The 15,405-nt window shown below is 39.8% G+C and overlaps 1 protein-coding gene across 1 annotated transcript in view; it reads right to left on the reverse strand.

Annotated features, from left to right (window-relative positions):
- Positions 1-6,641: 6,641 nt before the first annotated feature.
- The window catches only part of LOC139304976 (chemokine-like protein TAFA-2), a 52,993-nt gene continuing 44,229 nt past the window's right edge, over positions 6,642-15,405 (reverse strand). The window contains exons 4-6 of the mRNA XM_070928904.1: positions 12,413-12,537; positions 11,766-11,822; positions 6,642-7,651 (exon numbers count right to left, since the gene is read on the reverse strand). Coding sequence (XP_070785005.1) covers positions 11,793-11,822; positions 12,413-12,537 — 155 coding nt within the window. The 3' untranslated portion in view covers positions 6,642-7,651; positions 11,766-11,792. The remainder of the gene's footprint in view (positions 7,652-11,765; positions 11,823-12,412; positions 12,538-15,405) is intronic.

Below are 15,405 nucleotides of genomic sequence, written 5' to 3' on the forward strand. Positions count from 1 at the left end.
GGATCTATTCCTCATCAAATTTCCAATAAGTAAATATAGCGATAACACCGCTGAGGGCAGTCTTAACGACATTAATGGGTACAACAGTGATGCATCACTGGTAGCACCTATAATAACAGTAAAGAATGTCTGCAGGGAGGTTTCAGCATGTATGCAGCAGTTACCAATGCATGTGGTCTGAATACAAGAAATTCTTTACGGTGTTGTGCGTGGCAATCATCATCAGTGTTGTGAACACGTCTTTAGCCATTTACATTGCTTGGGTGAAACTTCAGAACCTGTTGATTAAATAGAGTAATGCCTCATATTTATTCTGGGCATTTTATTTTCCATTCCAGCTTCTCACAGCTGAGGTAAGACTTTACTACACCATGAATTAGAGATTAATTTTTAAAGTATTGATTTCAGTTTTTATATTTCCTGCTCTGAACACTGTGATGTTTTCCTTTTTTAAAATCATGTATTTATAGAAATTCTAACTTAATCACCAGAAAGTTTAGCTTGTGAATTCTGGGAAATGCAGTGCAGAAAACAGTAGCAAGTGCATGACATCGAAAATGGAAACAGACTGAAATAAATCAACAAATTATGAATCAAGTTAAAGAAATCACAAGTAAAAGCTCAACCTACTTCTCCTGTCAGAAGTAATTACAATGTACAAAGTGAATGCACTAATTTGGGAATGCTAATTTGCAAGATGGATGTATTATATTAAGAATTCATTACCACAGCTGTATTATAATATAACCATTTGTATTATATTAAAATTACATAATGAAAGCAGACATTTATATCATATTCATTTGCACAACTCAAATACAAAGTGTTACAGCAATGAGGCGATTTAAGACATTATGGTATAGTCTGGGAACTTGTTCAAGCCAGATTGGATTATGTGATCGATACATAATCCAAGAAGATGTGATGCAAATAATATCTGCAGCGGGTGAAGGCAAAGAGCCTCTGTTTTCATTGTAATACCCTGGTAAATTTAAATAGCTGCTTGAAATCTCAAAAATAACAAATAATGTATAGGTTAAAGCTGCACTAAACAATAACTTTATGTTTAACAATAGATTAAATGTAACCAGTAATACGAAAGGGGTCGTTTATAGTGACAAACCCACACAGAATTATCACCCAACACTGCAGTTCCCCTCAGCTCCTCTGAGCTTTTTAGCATGTTTTTGCGCATTGTTTTTCTTTTAGGGACCACAACTTTAGTGTTTTGGTTCATTCTCACGGCTCTCATCAATCTTGTTTACTGAAGCAGTGGGCAGCTGTTTTTGTGTTAATAATGATAATAATAAACCCACCTGCCCAGTTCCCTAATTGCAGACAAAGTTAGCAAGTACTTGGTGAATACAGTAACGCCTTTATCAGCAAAATATTTCCTTCAGAAATTGGTGGGTATCAAAACAAAGCTAAGGAAAGTCAATGTTGGACACATGACTGCAAATGAATGCTTATGTTAACCTGACTGATACACAGATGCACACAATGCAGATAAATAGATTGTTAAATGTTTATTCCTTCTTTTGTGATCTGGATGGATGGATAGAATAAAATAAAGACTTCAGACACAACTTTCTATAAGCTGCTGTTTGTTTGCATTCTGGTCACGACTGGAGAAGATGTAGCTTTCACAGCTGAGACAAAGTAAAGTTTCAGACTGCAGTTCCCAGGCTTGACTTAAAAGGATTTCCACACACAGAAGTGAGAAGGCTACTGTGAATCAACACTTCTAACAGCTATAGCCTTTATTATACCCACAGAAACATATAAATAATTCCACAACAGCCAGTGTCTCATTTGTCATTTGATGGCTTGATGAATGCATCAGAGGATTTCCTATTGCTGCATGCGAGGCGCATCCATATAAGAAGCAGCATTCATTAGTTGTATATCACACATATATTGAAATGTCATACAGACTACTGCGTTGCACCGGGAAAACAAATGACATGGTATGTTGGTACCTTTGGCAAGTGACATTCTCTACTTTTCAACTCCGGCCTGGAAAGTTTTGAAAGACTCCATATCAGAGAGACCTCCATTCACATCTGTAATTCTCTCTCTAACATGTAACTCTGACGAGTCCTTTTGTCATGTAAAACGATTACATGAAATTCAAGTACAAAGCTGTTGATAGCATCAACGGTTTACAGTGGGTCTGTGTAATGAAAATTCTTTTCCCAGAGAATCGATGAGCTCCAGTCCCTTGGTGGACTGTGTAATTACAAAACCCTCATTAGATTATGAAACTATACAGCATATGGTGAGAGGAGGAGATTCCTTTGATGTGCTCTTGTAATGACTGCAGCAAGAAAAAAAGAAGACAGAATTGCCTGCCCTTACTTCATTTGAATCTCTTGAAAGAAATCAAAGCTTTGAAAGCGAGGTTTTCTGTATTTTGCAGCTCCTCCACCCCCAGACACTCCTCCGACTCCTCTTAACTGACTCAGATACCAACCAGGAGTCTGGCATTGACCCTGAAAATGTCAAACTGTTTTGACATGCCGAGGCCAGCGGTGTCACGGCCTTTTGATTCATGGAGAATGTTTGTCGTTTTGCCAAAGTACGCCTTCGGTAAAGAAGAATTAAGCTTGATGTTTGAAGGAAGTGCTTGCTCCTCGTGAAACATGAGAAAGACGCTTTAGGCGGCACTTGTCTTCTGTTCTCAGTGCAACACATTTCACAGACTCGCTGTTTGGAAAAGGATAGCAGGCTGGGAAACAGAGTCGTTCAGTGTAACTATGTTTGACAGGCGCAGACAGGCAACAGTATCTACAGCAAGCGCAGAGGGTATGTTTATAAAAGAAAAACCAAGGTCCATTTAAAAACCTGAAGAACCAAGAGCGATGTCCCTTTTTCAAATTCTCTTTTCTCTGTCTGTCAAGCATCTGCAGCTGAACAACCTCCTGATTACACTATTTCCTCCATTGTGGAAACATTTTTTATCTTGTAATTTCCCAAAAGAGAAGCATTTAGAAATTGAGAGGTGTCAGCAATGCAACAAAAAGAATGGAAATCCTCAACAGTAATCTGGAGCAGAGCTTCTTAAACTGTGGGTTGAGATCCAAATTGACTTTCAGGCTTGTTGCTGGTGGGTCCCTTTATGACAAGCATATGAAATTTTTTAATAAGCCTGTTTCCCAGAGCAAGGAAAGCTAATTTCTCACTGGGGTCCTCGGCTAAAAACATTTACGAAGCTCTCACCTAGACAACAGAATTAAGTGCTAATTGGGAAATTTGTAGGTGAGATAGTGTCATGAATCATGCATTCATTTATGGGAAGATTTTGTCTGTATATGTGCAGGACTTTGCAGCAGGTTGTTAGGGCACCTAATGTGGAGGTTAACAACCATAGTGTACGTAGCATAAAGTAAACAAAATTTAATCTGAAACAACTGCCTCGGACTGAGTTATGATTCCGAGAAGGAGTACGGATTTTGAGGCTAATTGCGGCTCAGGCCTAACACATGGATGATTTAAGGAGAACTGGGTACCGCGTTAAGATGGCCCCCCATTCATTTCTATGAATGTTGCTCACTGGGCGCACACTCCTCACACTTCAGCATTTTTTGGCCCATAGAGTATGCACACTCGAGTCCTTTTGACGTCCGAGACTTCCACTGGCTGAGCTGGCTGACCGCCTGTTGGCTCCCCGCACACATTAAAAGGATAAAATAAATGTAATCATACGGCTCTTCTAGACTTTCCAAATGTAACTGGACCGAATGGTTAAAATTCTGATGATAGAAAGAGTGGGGGGGTGTTGTGATGCTTAGAAAAATGTATTCTCCATGTCACAGCAGCTGCTGACCTTGCATTATTATTAAACTTGCATTATTGATTTTTGGCACTTGGGAGCAAAAGGCTGTAAACACAAAACTGACACAACAAATAAAGTCTCTATTAATGTTCACTCTCCTTTTAGCTCTGTTTTAGTCTCCACCAACTCCTGAGAAAAATATATGGCTAAATACTTCTCTGTGTTCACTAGCTAGTTGCTAACTTTGTGTGGTGTTTGGTGCTAGGCAGGTAGTATACAGTGGGTTTATCAGAGATGTTTCATTAAAAAACAGTTGCCTGCTGTAGCCGGAAACATTGCTGAAGTGAGCGCTGACACTGAACAAAAAAAAGTTGTGGGCTGTAAAACCAAAACAGTCAGCTGAAGGATGCTAAAACGCCCTGTAGAGCTGAGGGGAACGGCAGAGTTGGGTGATAATTCTGTCTGGGTTCATCATTAAGAGTGACACCTTGTTGATAAGAATAAAAATAACTAAATATTATAAAATTAATAATAACATTTTGATTAAAGCAGCTTTACGTTAGACTCTAGCTTTGTGCTGTTGTCACCTCACGCTATGAGATTGTTGCCAAAATGTAGTGTGTTTCTGTGATGAGTCATCAACTTGTAATTTTGGAACACTTTCAGTAGGAGCTTGTTGGTATGGAGCAATTCCCTTCAAAGGACAAATCCACTGACAAAGTCATTATTCACAGGATTGTTTCATTTTTCAAAGAAAAAAGATTGGACTCAGAATGGGTCAACATGTTGATAACAGATGGTACTCTTGTTGCAGAAGGCAGAGAAATAAAAAAGACCATCATTTGAAACAATTTAATAAGAAAGTACAAAGCAGGGATAAATCTGTCGCAGGGCTGTGCATTTCAAAATAAACTGACCATTTTGCCTGCTGATTTACATCAAACCACTTCACTTCTCGACACTGTGTGATTTCACCCACCGTGATAACAGGAGTCACGACTATCTTTTTTTCAGAATTGCGGAAAAGCCAACATTGGCTGTTGATTTGATAACTTCAGTATCCCCTCTGAGGTGAAGATTTTGCAATGGATCCTTGATGCTACTTGGGAGTTTTGAATTGACAGGCGAGCTTGACTGAACTCGCATTCCGTCATCAGGCGAGTTGAAACATTTTGTGCAGCTGTTTGGGTCTGAACATTATGGATCTGTAAATTCGGCATGGCGACATTCAATTCAAAAACAGTAATAGAAGTTGTTTAGAGATGTTATTAGATGGGATAAATTAATCAAAACACACAAACAGGAACACAGCCAAATGACTGCAAGAAATACGTTTAGTATTTGAGTATTTTCAGTGTAATAATGCTGAGACTAGAAAAGTGTCCTGCCAGTCTGTTTGGTACACAGAACTGAATCTAATCCAACACAGCAGCCCTGCAATAACCTTTATCAAGGCTATCATTTTCAGGTTTTGATGATATCGTTTCAACTCTTCTGTCATTTCAGCGTCAATGGTGGTGGTGTATTGTGTTACAAAGCATTGAAATCTGTCAACACCATTTTATCCACCATCATATTATCTTTCTGTACATATCAGTCCAGTCAACACCAGCACTGAGTAGATCCTCCACAATCAACGGCTGAATCAACACCTCTCTGACACAGTGTCCTCGAAACTTGAAAGTCATCAGTTTCATGAAGGTAGAGTTTATTACAGGGCTATTGTATTAGATTAGATTTAGGTAGGTGTGCCTAACAACCTGGTAACTCTCCTCATGATCATCCCCCTTGGAAATCTATAAGACACTGTGAATACTGTAAATAACAACCACTGTGAGGGATACATTGTGGAGGCAAAGTGGTGAAGACGCATACCATGTACTATAATCCCAATGTACCTGGCTCGATTCTGAATTTGTAGAATTGTAGGCTTTTTGAATTACATGCACAAAAGCACATAGAGCAAAACAAAGGAATAAAAAATATGTATCCCAAACCCCATCTTAAACTAGTGGAGGATTTTTCAGCTGATTTCAGAGTTAAGACTGGGCCTGAAACATACATCTATCTACAGCCATGCTAGCGAGTCTGTGAGGTTGTACTACAGCAGTGCTTTGAGCTAAATGCTAATGTCATCACGCTAACATGCTCACAATGACAATACTAACATATTGACATTTAGCAGGTATAATGTTTCCATGTTCACCATTTTGATTTAGTGTGCTAGCATGCTAACAGTTGCTAATTAGCACTAAACATAAAGTACAGCTCATTAGTTTTGCAGGAATTTGGTGATAAACCAGTGACAGTATTAAGTATGATGGTGGCCCCAGATGAAAAGTTAAGGTATCCCCACGTTATTTCACTTGATTTTGAGGGGGACATTAATGTCTGTCGCTAATTTCATGTCAATCCGCCCAATAGTTGTTGAGGTATTTCACTCAAAATCACAAATGTCAACCAGCTGGCAGCACTAGAGGAAAAAGGAGAGGATCACCAAAGTCATGAAGATTACTCCTCTGGGGACCATGAATGTCTGTACAAAATTCTGTGCCAGTCCATCCTGTAGATGTTGAGATGTTACACATAAGGGAAAACAACTTGACCCACTGCTGGCACTAGAGGAAAAGTCAGGGGATCACCAAAGCCATTAGAATTCATCCTAATGGGACCATTGGTGCAAAATGTCATGTCAATAAACCCAACTACTGTTTAGATATTTGTGTCTGGACCAAAGTGTTGGACCAGCTGACAGACCGGCATTGCCATCCCTAGAGCTATGCTGCTAACGTGGCTGGAAACGAATCATTGTTAGCATACAGATGCTTAAAAGACACAAGGCTTTAGTTACACAACCATAGTTTATTACTGATGTCATCACTTACACAGACAAAGGAAGTGTCAGCGATACCTACTGAAAGGTGATCAGCAAATCATACTTGAGTAACTAGTTGAAAAACAGTTTTGGGAACATTGTTGTCAACAACCAGCCGGCGGCCAGATGCTGTGTGTTTAATTTACACTGCTGTTGTCTAGAATCTGAACACCAGAGCTGTGATACAAAAACAAAATCTGGCAGAAGCGACAGGAAACGGCAGAGTGATTTCCAGAGGAAAAATAAACCACGACTGGCTCCAACTTTCTGCCTGTTAACAGCTGTTGGTTTGATCAGTTTATACCTTTTTACAGCACTGGTGTAGTTCAGCGTCCTTACATTTTCAACAATATCTGGGTTGAATTGAACACTTAATACACAGACAATATAATGTGTAGTAGTTTCAAATTGAATTCAGTTTGTTTTCCCTTTCTGTGTTATGGCACACAGTGTGAATGATACAGTGATGAATGTGGTTGTGTATTTCTTTGAAAGTCACCCTGAATATTTGCTGCTCAGCCACATATTTTCATTTACTTGAACCTTTTGAAACTACACTTTGTAAGAGAAGAAAGCCACAATTGAATGATAAAACAAAATCACATTTTGTATTGAATATTTGCAATGCTTACAACAAACTGACCTGCTGTTCACCCTGGCCAACTTGTGATGCAAAATCCCCTGTAAAGGGCATAAATACTCTAGAAATTAACATATAGGCAAAGTTCACCATTGTCTTCCACTACAAGCAGTACAATGTCAGAATAAATCCTGTTGTCCGGTAAGGCTAATCACATGGAGTCCTTCAAAAAGAAGTGCTGAATGACTTCAATAGGATCTGCTCCCCTTTTTGATGTCCATAGAGGTCAAGAAGAAGCATTCCGAGTTTTCCAAAGATTAATTGCAGTCCAGAAGAAAGGAAGTCTCTATTTACAGAAAGGTCCTTTGTGTTATTTTCTTCTCCTTTGATGATCCGACAAAGACCAGAACTGCTGGTTCACCTGTGACAGAAAGAAAATTGTGTTCAAATTAAATCGGAGCTGTCAAAGCAGTGGCAACATCAAAATGCCATCTGAGAAAGTGACCCCACAAGCAACACTGAATATCTTTTTGTGTTTAAATAATCCCATACTTTTAACATACATGTCTGCTTCATTCTGTCTGAGTTGTGTAACAAATGAAATTCAGTATTTGACATAAGCAGAGACTGATACCATGGCTGAGCAGAAAAAGAAAAGAGCATGACCTACAGTAATCAAACTCCACTTTAACAATAGAAACTCCAAGAAAGAAGACATGAGACTCCCGCCCACACTGATTGACATGACAAAGATGTTGGCCAAGCAACTACAAAATCAGATGTATTATTCAACACTGAAGCCTCACTCTTCCAGTTTATTTTTTAAGTTTGCCGCTGTGAGAAAACTCATTATCTTCTGAGGAAAAATAAGGCTAAAGGTCTAAATCCGCTGCTAGTGGCCCTTAGAGAGTGTAGAAGAGTTGGATGAAACAAACAGCATACCAATAGTTTTGCTGTTGGTGGAGGCGTACCACTGGTTTATCCACAGGGGCGGGGCTATGGGCATAGGCCATGAGGTCACTAAACTCAGAAGGGTTTATGCCATTGGGAGTATGAATGTGCTTCGTAAATACAATGAAAATCACCCCATTAAATGTCTTGTGTATAAAGTCTGAGTGAACCGACTGACCTATATCCCCTTTAGTTCATGACACTAGCAGGGGAAGAACATCATCTTAACTGACTGAAAAACTGACCCAAAACAACAATTTTGATAAAAGAACTCAAGACTGTGTTTGTATTGGACAGCAATATCATCAGCTCCTTCACAAACACCAAGAATGAGCTTCTTCACGCCATCTACACAGGTCACAGTCCGGACAGTGCAGCGGCTCCTTCTGACAGGGTGAAAGACAACAGTCAAGTGTAAAGGTCAAGGTCAACTGTGGAATTCTTTCAGATTCAATATCATTCCAGTACCTAATAAAAGACTTATATTGGCTTCATGTATCAGGACATCAATCGATCAGTTAGAATGTTAGACGTTGTTCAGGATAGAGGATGCTGGTGAGTTGGGTTTGTGCTCCACATGAAGGTTTTCTCTCTCCTAGTTCGATGCTGTCACATACTCTGAAGACCTCCGTTCTCCTTGAGATTAAATTGCCTGTCATGAAGCTCAGTGGCTGACTGGCAGCTCCTCTGCTACTCCAAAAGTACATTCTGGAAAAGACTCTCGAGGAACACAACATAACAACCTTCATTACAACGTCCGCTATCGATTCCAGCAGCCACGTAGGTTTGATGGACTGAGAGAAGCCGTCGGCGAACTTGTAGGGCTCCATTATCGATGCTGAACTTTTGATAGGAAACAGACAGTTCTGACAGCCTGGTTAGATTAATTCGCAAATGGGCCGTTTGACACAGAACAGGCAGTGTCATATAAATCATCCTCAATTATGCAGAAAAGCAAAACAATCCAAAAACCATCAGGCCATAACTTGACAAGAAAACCTGCATAATCATATCAAACACAGGGTAAATAGTTTCCATAAATTTAGATTGTGGCAGCACTTTGCTGGTCTCTGTACAGGCTGCAATAAATTTTTCCCTTTACAGAGTCATTTACATTCTGAGCTGTCACTGTGATTAATGTGGTACTAATTTGAGAATAATTCCACGCTGAAAAGACAAAGAGCGGAGCCGCTTCTTGTCAGAGGACAAAATGTCTTCCGAGATGGATCTACACTGTGTCTCACTTCAAGAGGGGGGAGGATCATTAACAGCATTTGAGTGACTGTCTGAAACAATGCTAAAAATACTGAGAGGAAAGCTAAGTCTTCAGTGGGTGTTGCGTTTGCTTAATTGGAGGCTGACAAGTGCTAATTTAACTGGCAAAGGATTCATTCCCATTTAGTGCCTGAAGTAAGGTTGGCTGAAAGATTTAACACAGCAGGTACACGGGCTTGTGTTTGTGTAATTCAGCCGTGTAATTGGCGCACAGCAGTGTCCTTCTCAGCAATATGTTTTGTGTTGTAACTGCCGAGGCTGGGATTTTCATATTATGGCCCTTTTTTAAAGCTGCGCTAGGCAGGATTTTTTATGTGAGAATCCACCTGTAAAATCAGCAAAAATAGAAAGCAGGGACACTGCAGATTCCCCTTAAACCAAAGTTTTACTGTCAGGACTAAAGGGTAGTTATCACCACAAATCAAAACTTGAGTGAGCGTTCTTGAGGGAAATTCGTAGCCGAGATGCGGCTCTGCCTTCATTTAAATGGTAGGAGAACATAGGACAGTAGGAGGAGAAAATACTCAGCATTCATTTGTCAGGCACACCTGTTACTATGACATGAAAACCTGCCTCTGATACAAACACACCCACTAGGCAAACAGCACTCAGTCATCGTGTTGAGAGGCATCAAGCTGTTGTCACTGGGTATTCACAGTGAAGTTGCCCTCGAAAACTTTGCACCTTGACTGCAAAGTTTGAAACTTTGAAAATTTGTTCAGCTACCTTGTTAACAAATCTCATATCAAAGCTGTTTTTATGCTCTATTTAATTTGCAAAGAGCAACATGGAAAGCATTTGGGTTGGAGGCCTGTCATCTTCAGCCAGTCCTGACTGTTGCTTTCATGGGTTAGAGTGACAAACAGGTTAATCCATAATGGCTAAAAGGAAAATGTTTGCTGTTGTGTGGTTAATGTGCTCTTTGCTAGCCAGTGGCTGCGCTTAGCCAAAGATAATTTGTAAGTGAAGCGAAACATTGATCTGAAACATGTATGTCCGCGAGTGGACTGCATGTTTTTGTAGTTCAACATGACCAACACATTGGTGACTCTTCTCAAAGGCAGGATCTAATTCTAATCTCCCAGTCAAACTGAATATCATACCAATATTTTAAGCTTTTCAACATATTAGTTCTGCATCAGGATCTCCAGTATGTGGAGAAGATGACAAACTCTTATCCAGGTATATATGGAATGGCAGTTAGTTAGTCAGTTAAGGCTGCTCATGCTGGTGCTACCCTGTGTATTGTACCAGGTGGAAGGAGTCAGACCTGGCAATGACTGATGGGGTCCCACTTCAAGCCATTGCTTCCGATGAAATACTTCCAACATCCCTGGGACAGGGCAAACCCATTTGTTAATTTGTCTCTTAAGATCTGGCAAGAGATTCCAAAATTGTGCAATTTACTGACCATGACAAGATGGTGTGCCTTTGATAGTGAATGTTCCCCTAATTTGATGGGCAAACAATTCAATATATATCTTACTGTACTCTATCTGCACCAATTTGTCTTGTTGTTTCCGCAAACATCAGAATAATTTGAAAGAAACTGTTTACAAAACAGTGTTGTAAACATGATGATTGCTCTGTGCGCAGAAAGCTGCACTCTCCATCATAAGATCTTTATTCTCTCTCATCCCTCTGGTGTGAAGCATCACAGGCTGCGTGCAGTCTTCTGACCAAGATTCCTGTGTCTAAAAGTCCAAAAGACAATTTAAACTGTTCCCTCTCGCTGCCATTTGGGGGCTGCAAATGTTCACATTTTGTGTGGTCATCACTCTGAGGTTTGCTCCAAACTGAAACACTGTATTCCGTGCTGTGTCCCGGGCTTTGTAGTAGTCAGTTGCTGCTTTGTTTACACTTTGAATTCTCGAGGTGTTTCCAGTCTATATGAATGCATTGATGATACAGAGCGATAGAGGTCAGTATAGCTGGAGGTTCCAGGCTTATGTTGTGCTGTTTTCCCAAAAGCTCAGCAGAGGTGAAGGAGAGAGCCTGCCCCCCCCTGCTGCTTCAAGCAGCCTGCAGAAAGATTTGAAACTTAACTTGTTTCTCTGGCTGAGTTCAAAGGTGTGCGAGATAAGTCAGCTGGGTAATGCTGATGCTTTGAAGAGGTTGTTGTCTTTTTGGATCATTTACCATGTATGTTTTAATTAAAATGTGAAGCATGCATTCTTTTTGTACAGTAACGTAATAATGAGACACTTTAATGATTCCTACCGGGAATATCCTCGTATTTTTCAATTGGAAGTTAGGACCACAATGAATAAAGACAAGTAAAACCTTCAAATATAAAACAGATTTATTACCTGGACTCCGCTGTGAAGCATCTGACGTTACCAAAGCTGGTCTCTGTCCGCGGAAATCTTTCCAATCATCCATGTTAAAGAAGACAACAAAAGAAAATATATGTTTTAACTTTCATAGTTTATGGTCTTATCAAGATCTGATAATTACCTAAATCTATTTCCAGACATCTCCAGACGTTGAGGCTTGTCTCAGAACCACTAAAAGAAAAAAAATGTTGAGGTCCCGACAAGTCCCTGAATCAATAGCCCCAGGCTCCAGGCTCCCGGCTCCAGGCAGGTGTGGTGCGGGCAGTTTAAATAATTAAGTACATGGAGAGAGGCAGAACTGAAGTCTACGGGTCGTCATAACACAGTGAAGGATACGGGCATCATGTTACAACGTTAAAAGCAGGTAATTGGAGTGAGTAATTGGCCAGTTTGGGTGCTCAAAATGGCCTGAAAGTGCTAAGGAGACATGGCAGCCCATTGATTACAGGCCCCCGGGGGTCCAAGCACCGACTGCAAACATTGGCTGTTTTTAGGTAAAGACAGGGCAGACGACTGTAACACAAGCCACAGCCTGTTGACCTTGAAGAGTTGAAGTTCGCAAGGTCAGATTCAACAGGTTTGAATGGGCTATCAAGAAAATGATCGTTTCCTAAACTTACCTTAGTTGTTTTGATCTTGTTCCCTGTAGCGCAGCTCCAACCCTTCAGATCAGGAAGAACTTTGCATTCTTCCCCGTCAAGGCACGGGTGCATCTGACACCACCACTTCTGCTCCACTATCGAGGCTGGTAAAGAGACGTAGAGGTCCAAGGGCAAAGAATCAGAATTATCTCTGTTCATGTTGTCTTTGCTGCCCTCATGCCAGTTTTAATTACTTCAACAAAAACTATACGAAAAGTATGCAATGCCGACCTGTTTTTACTATGAAGAAAATGAGATTAAATGATATAAAAAGTAAATTAAAATAATGAAGAAATGTATTGTCAACAAATAAAAACTGAATGATAATGTGAAAGACGAACGAATGGATAAGTAGTTATTGTTGTAATACAAAATCGTATTCAGCAACCTGCATGCATCTGCAAAATCACACATTGTATGATCCTGATTGGTGAAACTATATTATCCAAAGCCCAAAACTATGTCTTCTTCAATTTGATTTAGCAGCATCTCGTAGTTACGTCTCTGCTAGTAACGTTAGCTCAAGTAACCGGTCCTTGGAAGGACTATGGTCCTACTGAAAATAAGACAAGAAGGCCTTACAAAAAGTTAAGCTAACGTAACATTAGGGCTGTGGATGTGACGTTCAGGCTGCTATCTTTGGTGTTGCTATTTGTGGGAATGGGTGCAGGATTAATGTAGGCGGTCAACTATGTAAATCTTCTGTGATGGTAATGTTACGTTACCTTACCTTTTTTGTCAATGTTGCCGCATTGGCCTGCATGTTTTCTTATTTGTGTCCTAGCTGTTTTGTTGCCACTTTCATCAGAAGTCTAATCAAAATTAAGTGGCTTTCTGCACAAATTTTATTTATATGACCTTTGTGTTTACGTTCCAAGCACACATAATGTTACAAGCCTGAAATGAGGAGTCTCCTCAAAGTACCAATCAAATCATCATAGCTATGTCTCAAGTCAAGTCATGTCACATTTTGACAGCTGTCTCAGGTAAGTGATGTAAGATTTGCTTTTTGACTGGCAACATTCACTGAATCTATTTTGAGAAGTCACATGGGGTGTTGAGAGCCTTGTCATTCATATATCATGGGCTCTAGATAGGAACTGGGAAAAAACCTTCAGCTGCAGTGAAAACACCTCTTCAGTTGCTTCCATAAAAGTGAGCATTAAGCTTCTGCTACTCCATTGTACAAGACATCATTTACATTTGGCATATTACAGAGGTCATTATCTACGTTCCACATCCCCCTCCACCAGCATTAGTGTTCTTCCTAATGAAGAGGACGGTTATTATAATCCACACATAACACCAGAGCCTCACTAGAGTAAATTGCACAGAATGGATACTTTATGACATGAGGGAATCAATTTGTACCACACAGCCATGGTTATAGCTGCAGTGTGGTGTAAAACATGCATCAGGTCAACTGCAAGCAGATGGTCGTTGTGTAACAGCAGCTATTAAAAAGCCACAAAGATTTCTCATGAAATGAAATAGGAGTATTTATAACCAAACATACATAAACTGCATGGGATACATTTCACTTAACAGTTAATGATGCTTTAAAAACACAAAGGCTGTCAGACTGAAAACATCTGGGAACAAAAAATCGATTTATACTTTTATTTCTTTTAATTTTAATTTTTTTTTATTGCAGCTGTAAAAATGCCTGCAAATTTTTAGCTTTGACCTTGAGCTCATATTCATAAATGTGTTTTTTCCCACATTGATGAAAGTAAAGAGCTAACAACTCAACTCCGTTAGAGGTCTGAGCTGCGTGGCCACATGAACCCACACTAATGCATCACCATATTTTCAAAAACGTTATTTTTGAAAATCAAAACGTTCATTTTTCATCAAAAGTTCAAATGCCGTAATTATAATCATGCGTCAGCGTAGAAGATTGCAATGCAAGTGTTAAGGCTGAGTGTCTTTGGAGTGTGGCCAGCATGTACTTTTGGCAGGACTGTGACATTAGCTAGCTCAAACAGTATAGCACATAGTGAGTTGTCAAGTGCAAAATTGGAAACCAAACGTGGTAGCACTGTCTGAAGGTCATGGTAAGATTTTCCATATATACTGATGCTCAGTATAACTTTCTCCTCCATATCTAAGCCTGCTGCACCTTACACAGACTGGTAAGATAATTATGAATTAAGTAATCAGCAGCAAATGGGGTTAAAGTTCAAATAGAGTGTAGAGTGTGTATACAATAGAGACATTTTGTTGACAGTTGTCAGGCAACCAGTGACTCCAGGCAGTTATTTGTCCCAGCCAATAAATAGTCTGGCATATAACCCAATGTTAAACAGCCCATTGTCATTTTTACACGACTCCCCTTGCTTCCAGTTTTTATGCTAAGCTAAGCTAACCAGTTGCTCGCGGTGGCTTTGTATTTACAGTGCAGACATGGTATCAATTTTCTCATCTAACTCTCTCCAAGAAAGCAAATAATTTCCCTTTGATAAAAGTTACTCTCTAGTTTCTCTAGTTCAGTTTTATTACACAGAATTTCCGCTAAAGTTATTAAATGTATGCCAGACACGTGACCATCGCCTTGCAGGTTGTAGTGGTCTCTCGAGAGTCTAATGTTGATCTGACATTAAGTGCAGAGGCAAGATGGGAAACCTCTGCCATGTGTTACACCCAGTCAGTGATTCTGTTCTCTCTATAGGAAATCAATGGCTCAGCCAATGCACACCTGTTTTCCCATTCATGATGCAGTAGTAAGCTCTGTGATACAATTTGCCCTTTAAGTTTTCTTTACTTCTATCTCAACAGAATGTGGGTTTAAGTCAAAAGTCACTACAAGACACGTTTTTAGAACCTTCAGTTTGCAGGTATTTTCTGTGGCTACCTCTCTTAATTACACATTTAAATCTATTCAGGTTTTCTGAGATGTCTGGAGGTTCATTTATCTTCATATGAAGAGGAGATTGTCTCACACAGAGTGGAGCTAAAGGTAATCCCTGGTT

This window comes from Enoplosus armatus, chromosome 22 (assembly GCF_043641665.1).
Source record: "Enoplosus armatus isolate fEnoArm2 chromosome 22, fEnoArm2.hap1, whole genome shotgun sequence".
NCBI classification, from domain to species: domain Eukaryota; kingdom Metazoa; phylum Chordata; class Actinopteri; order Centrarchiformes; family Enoplosidae; genus Enoplosus; species Enoplosus armatus.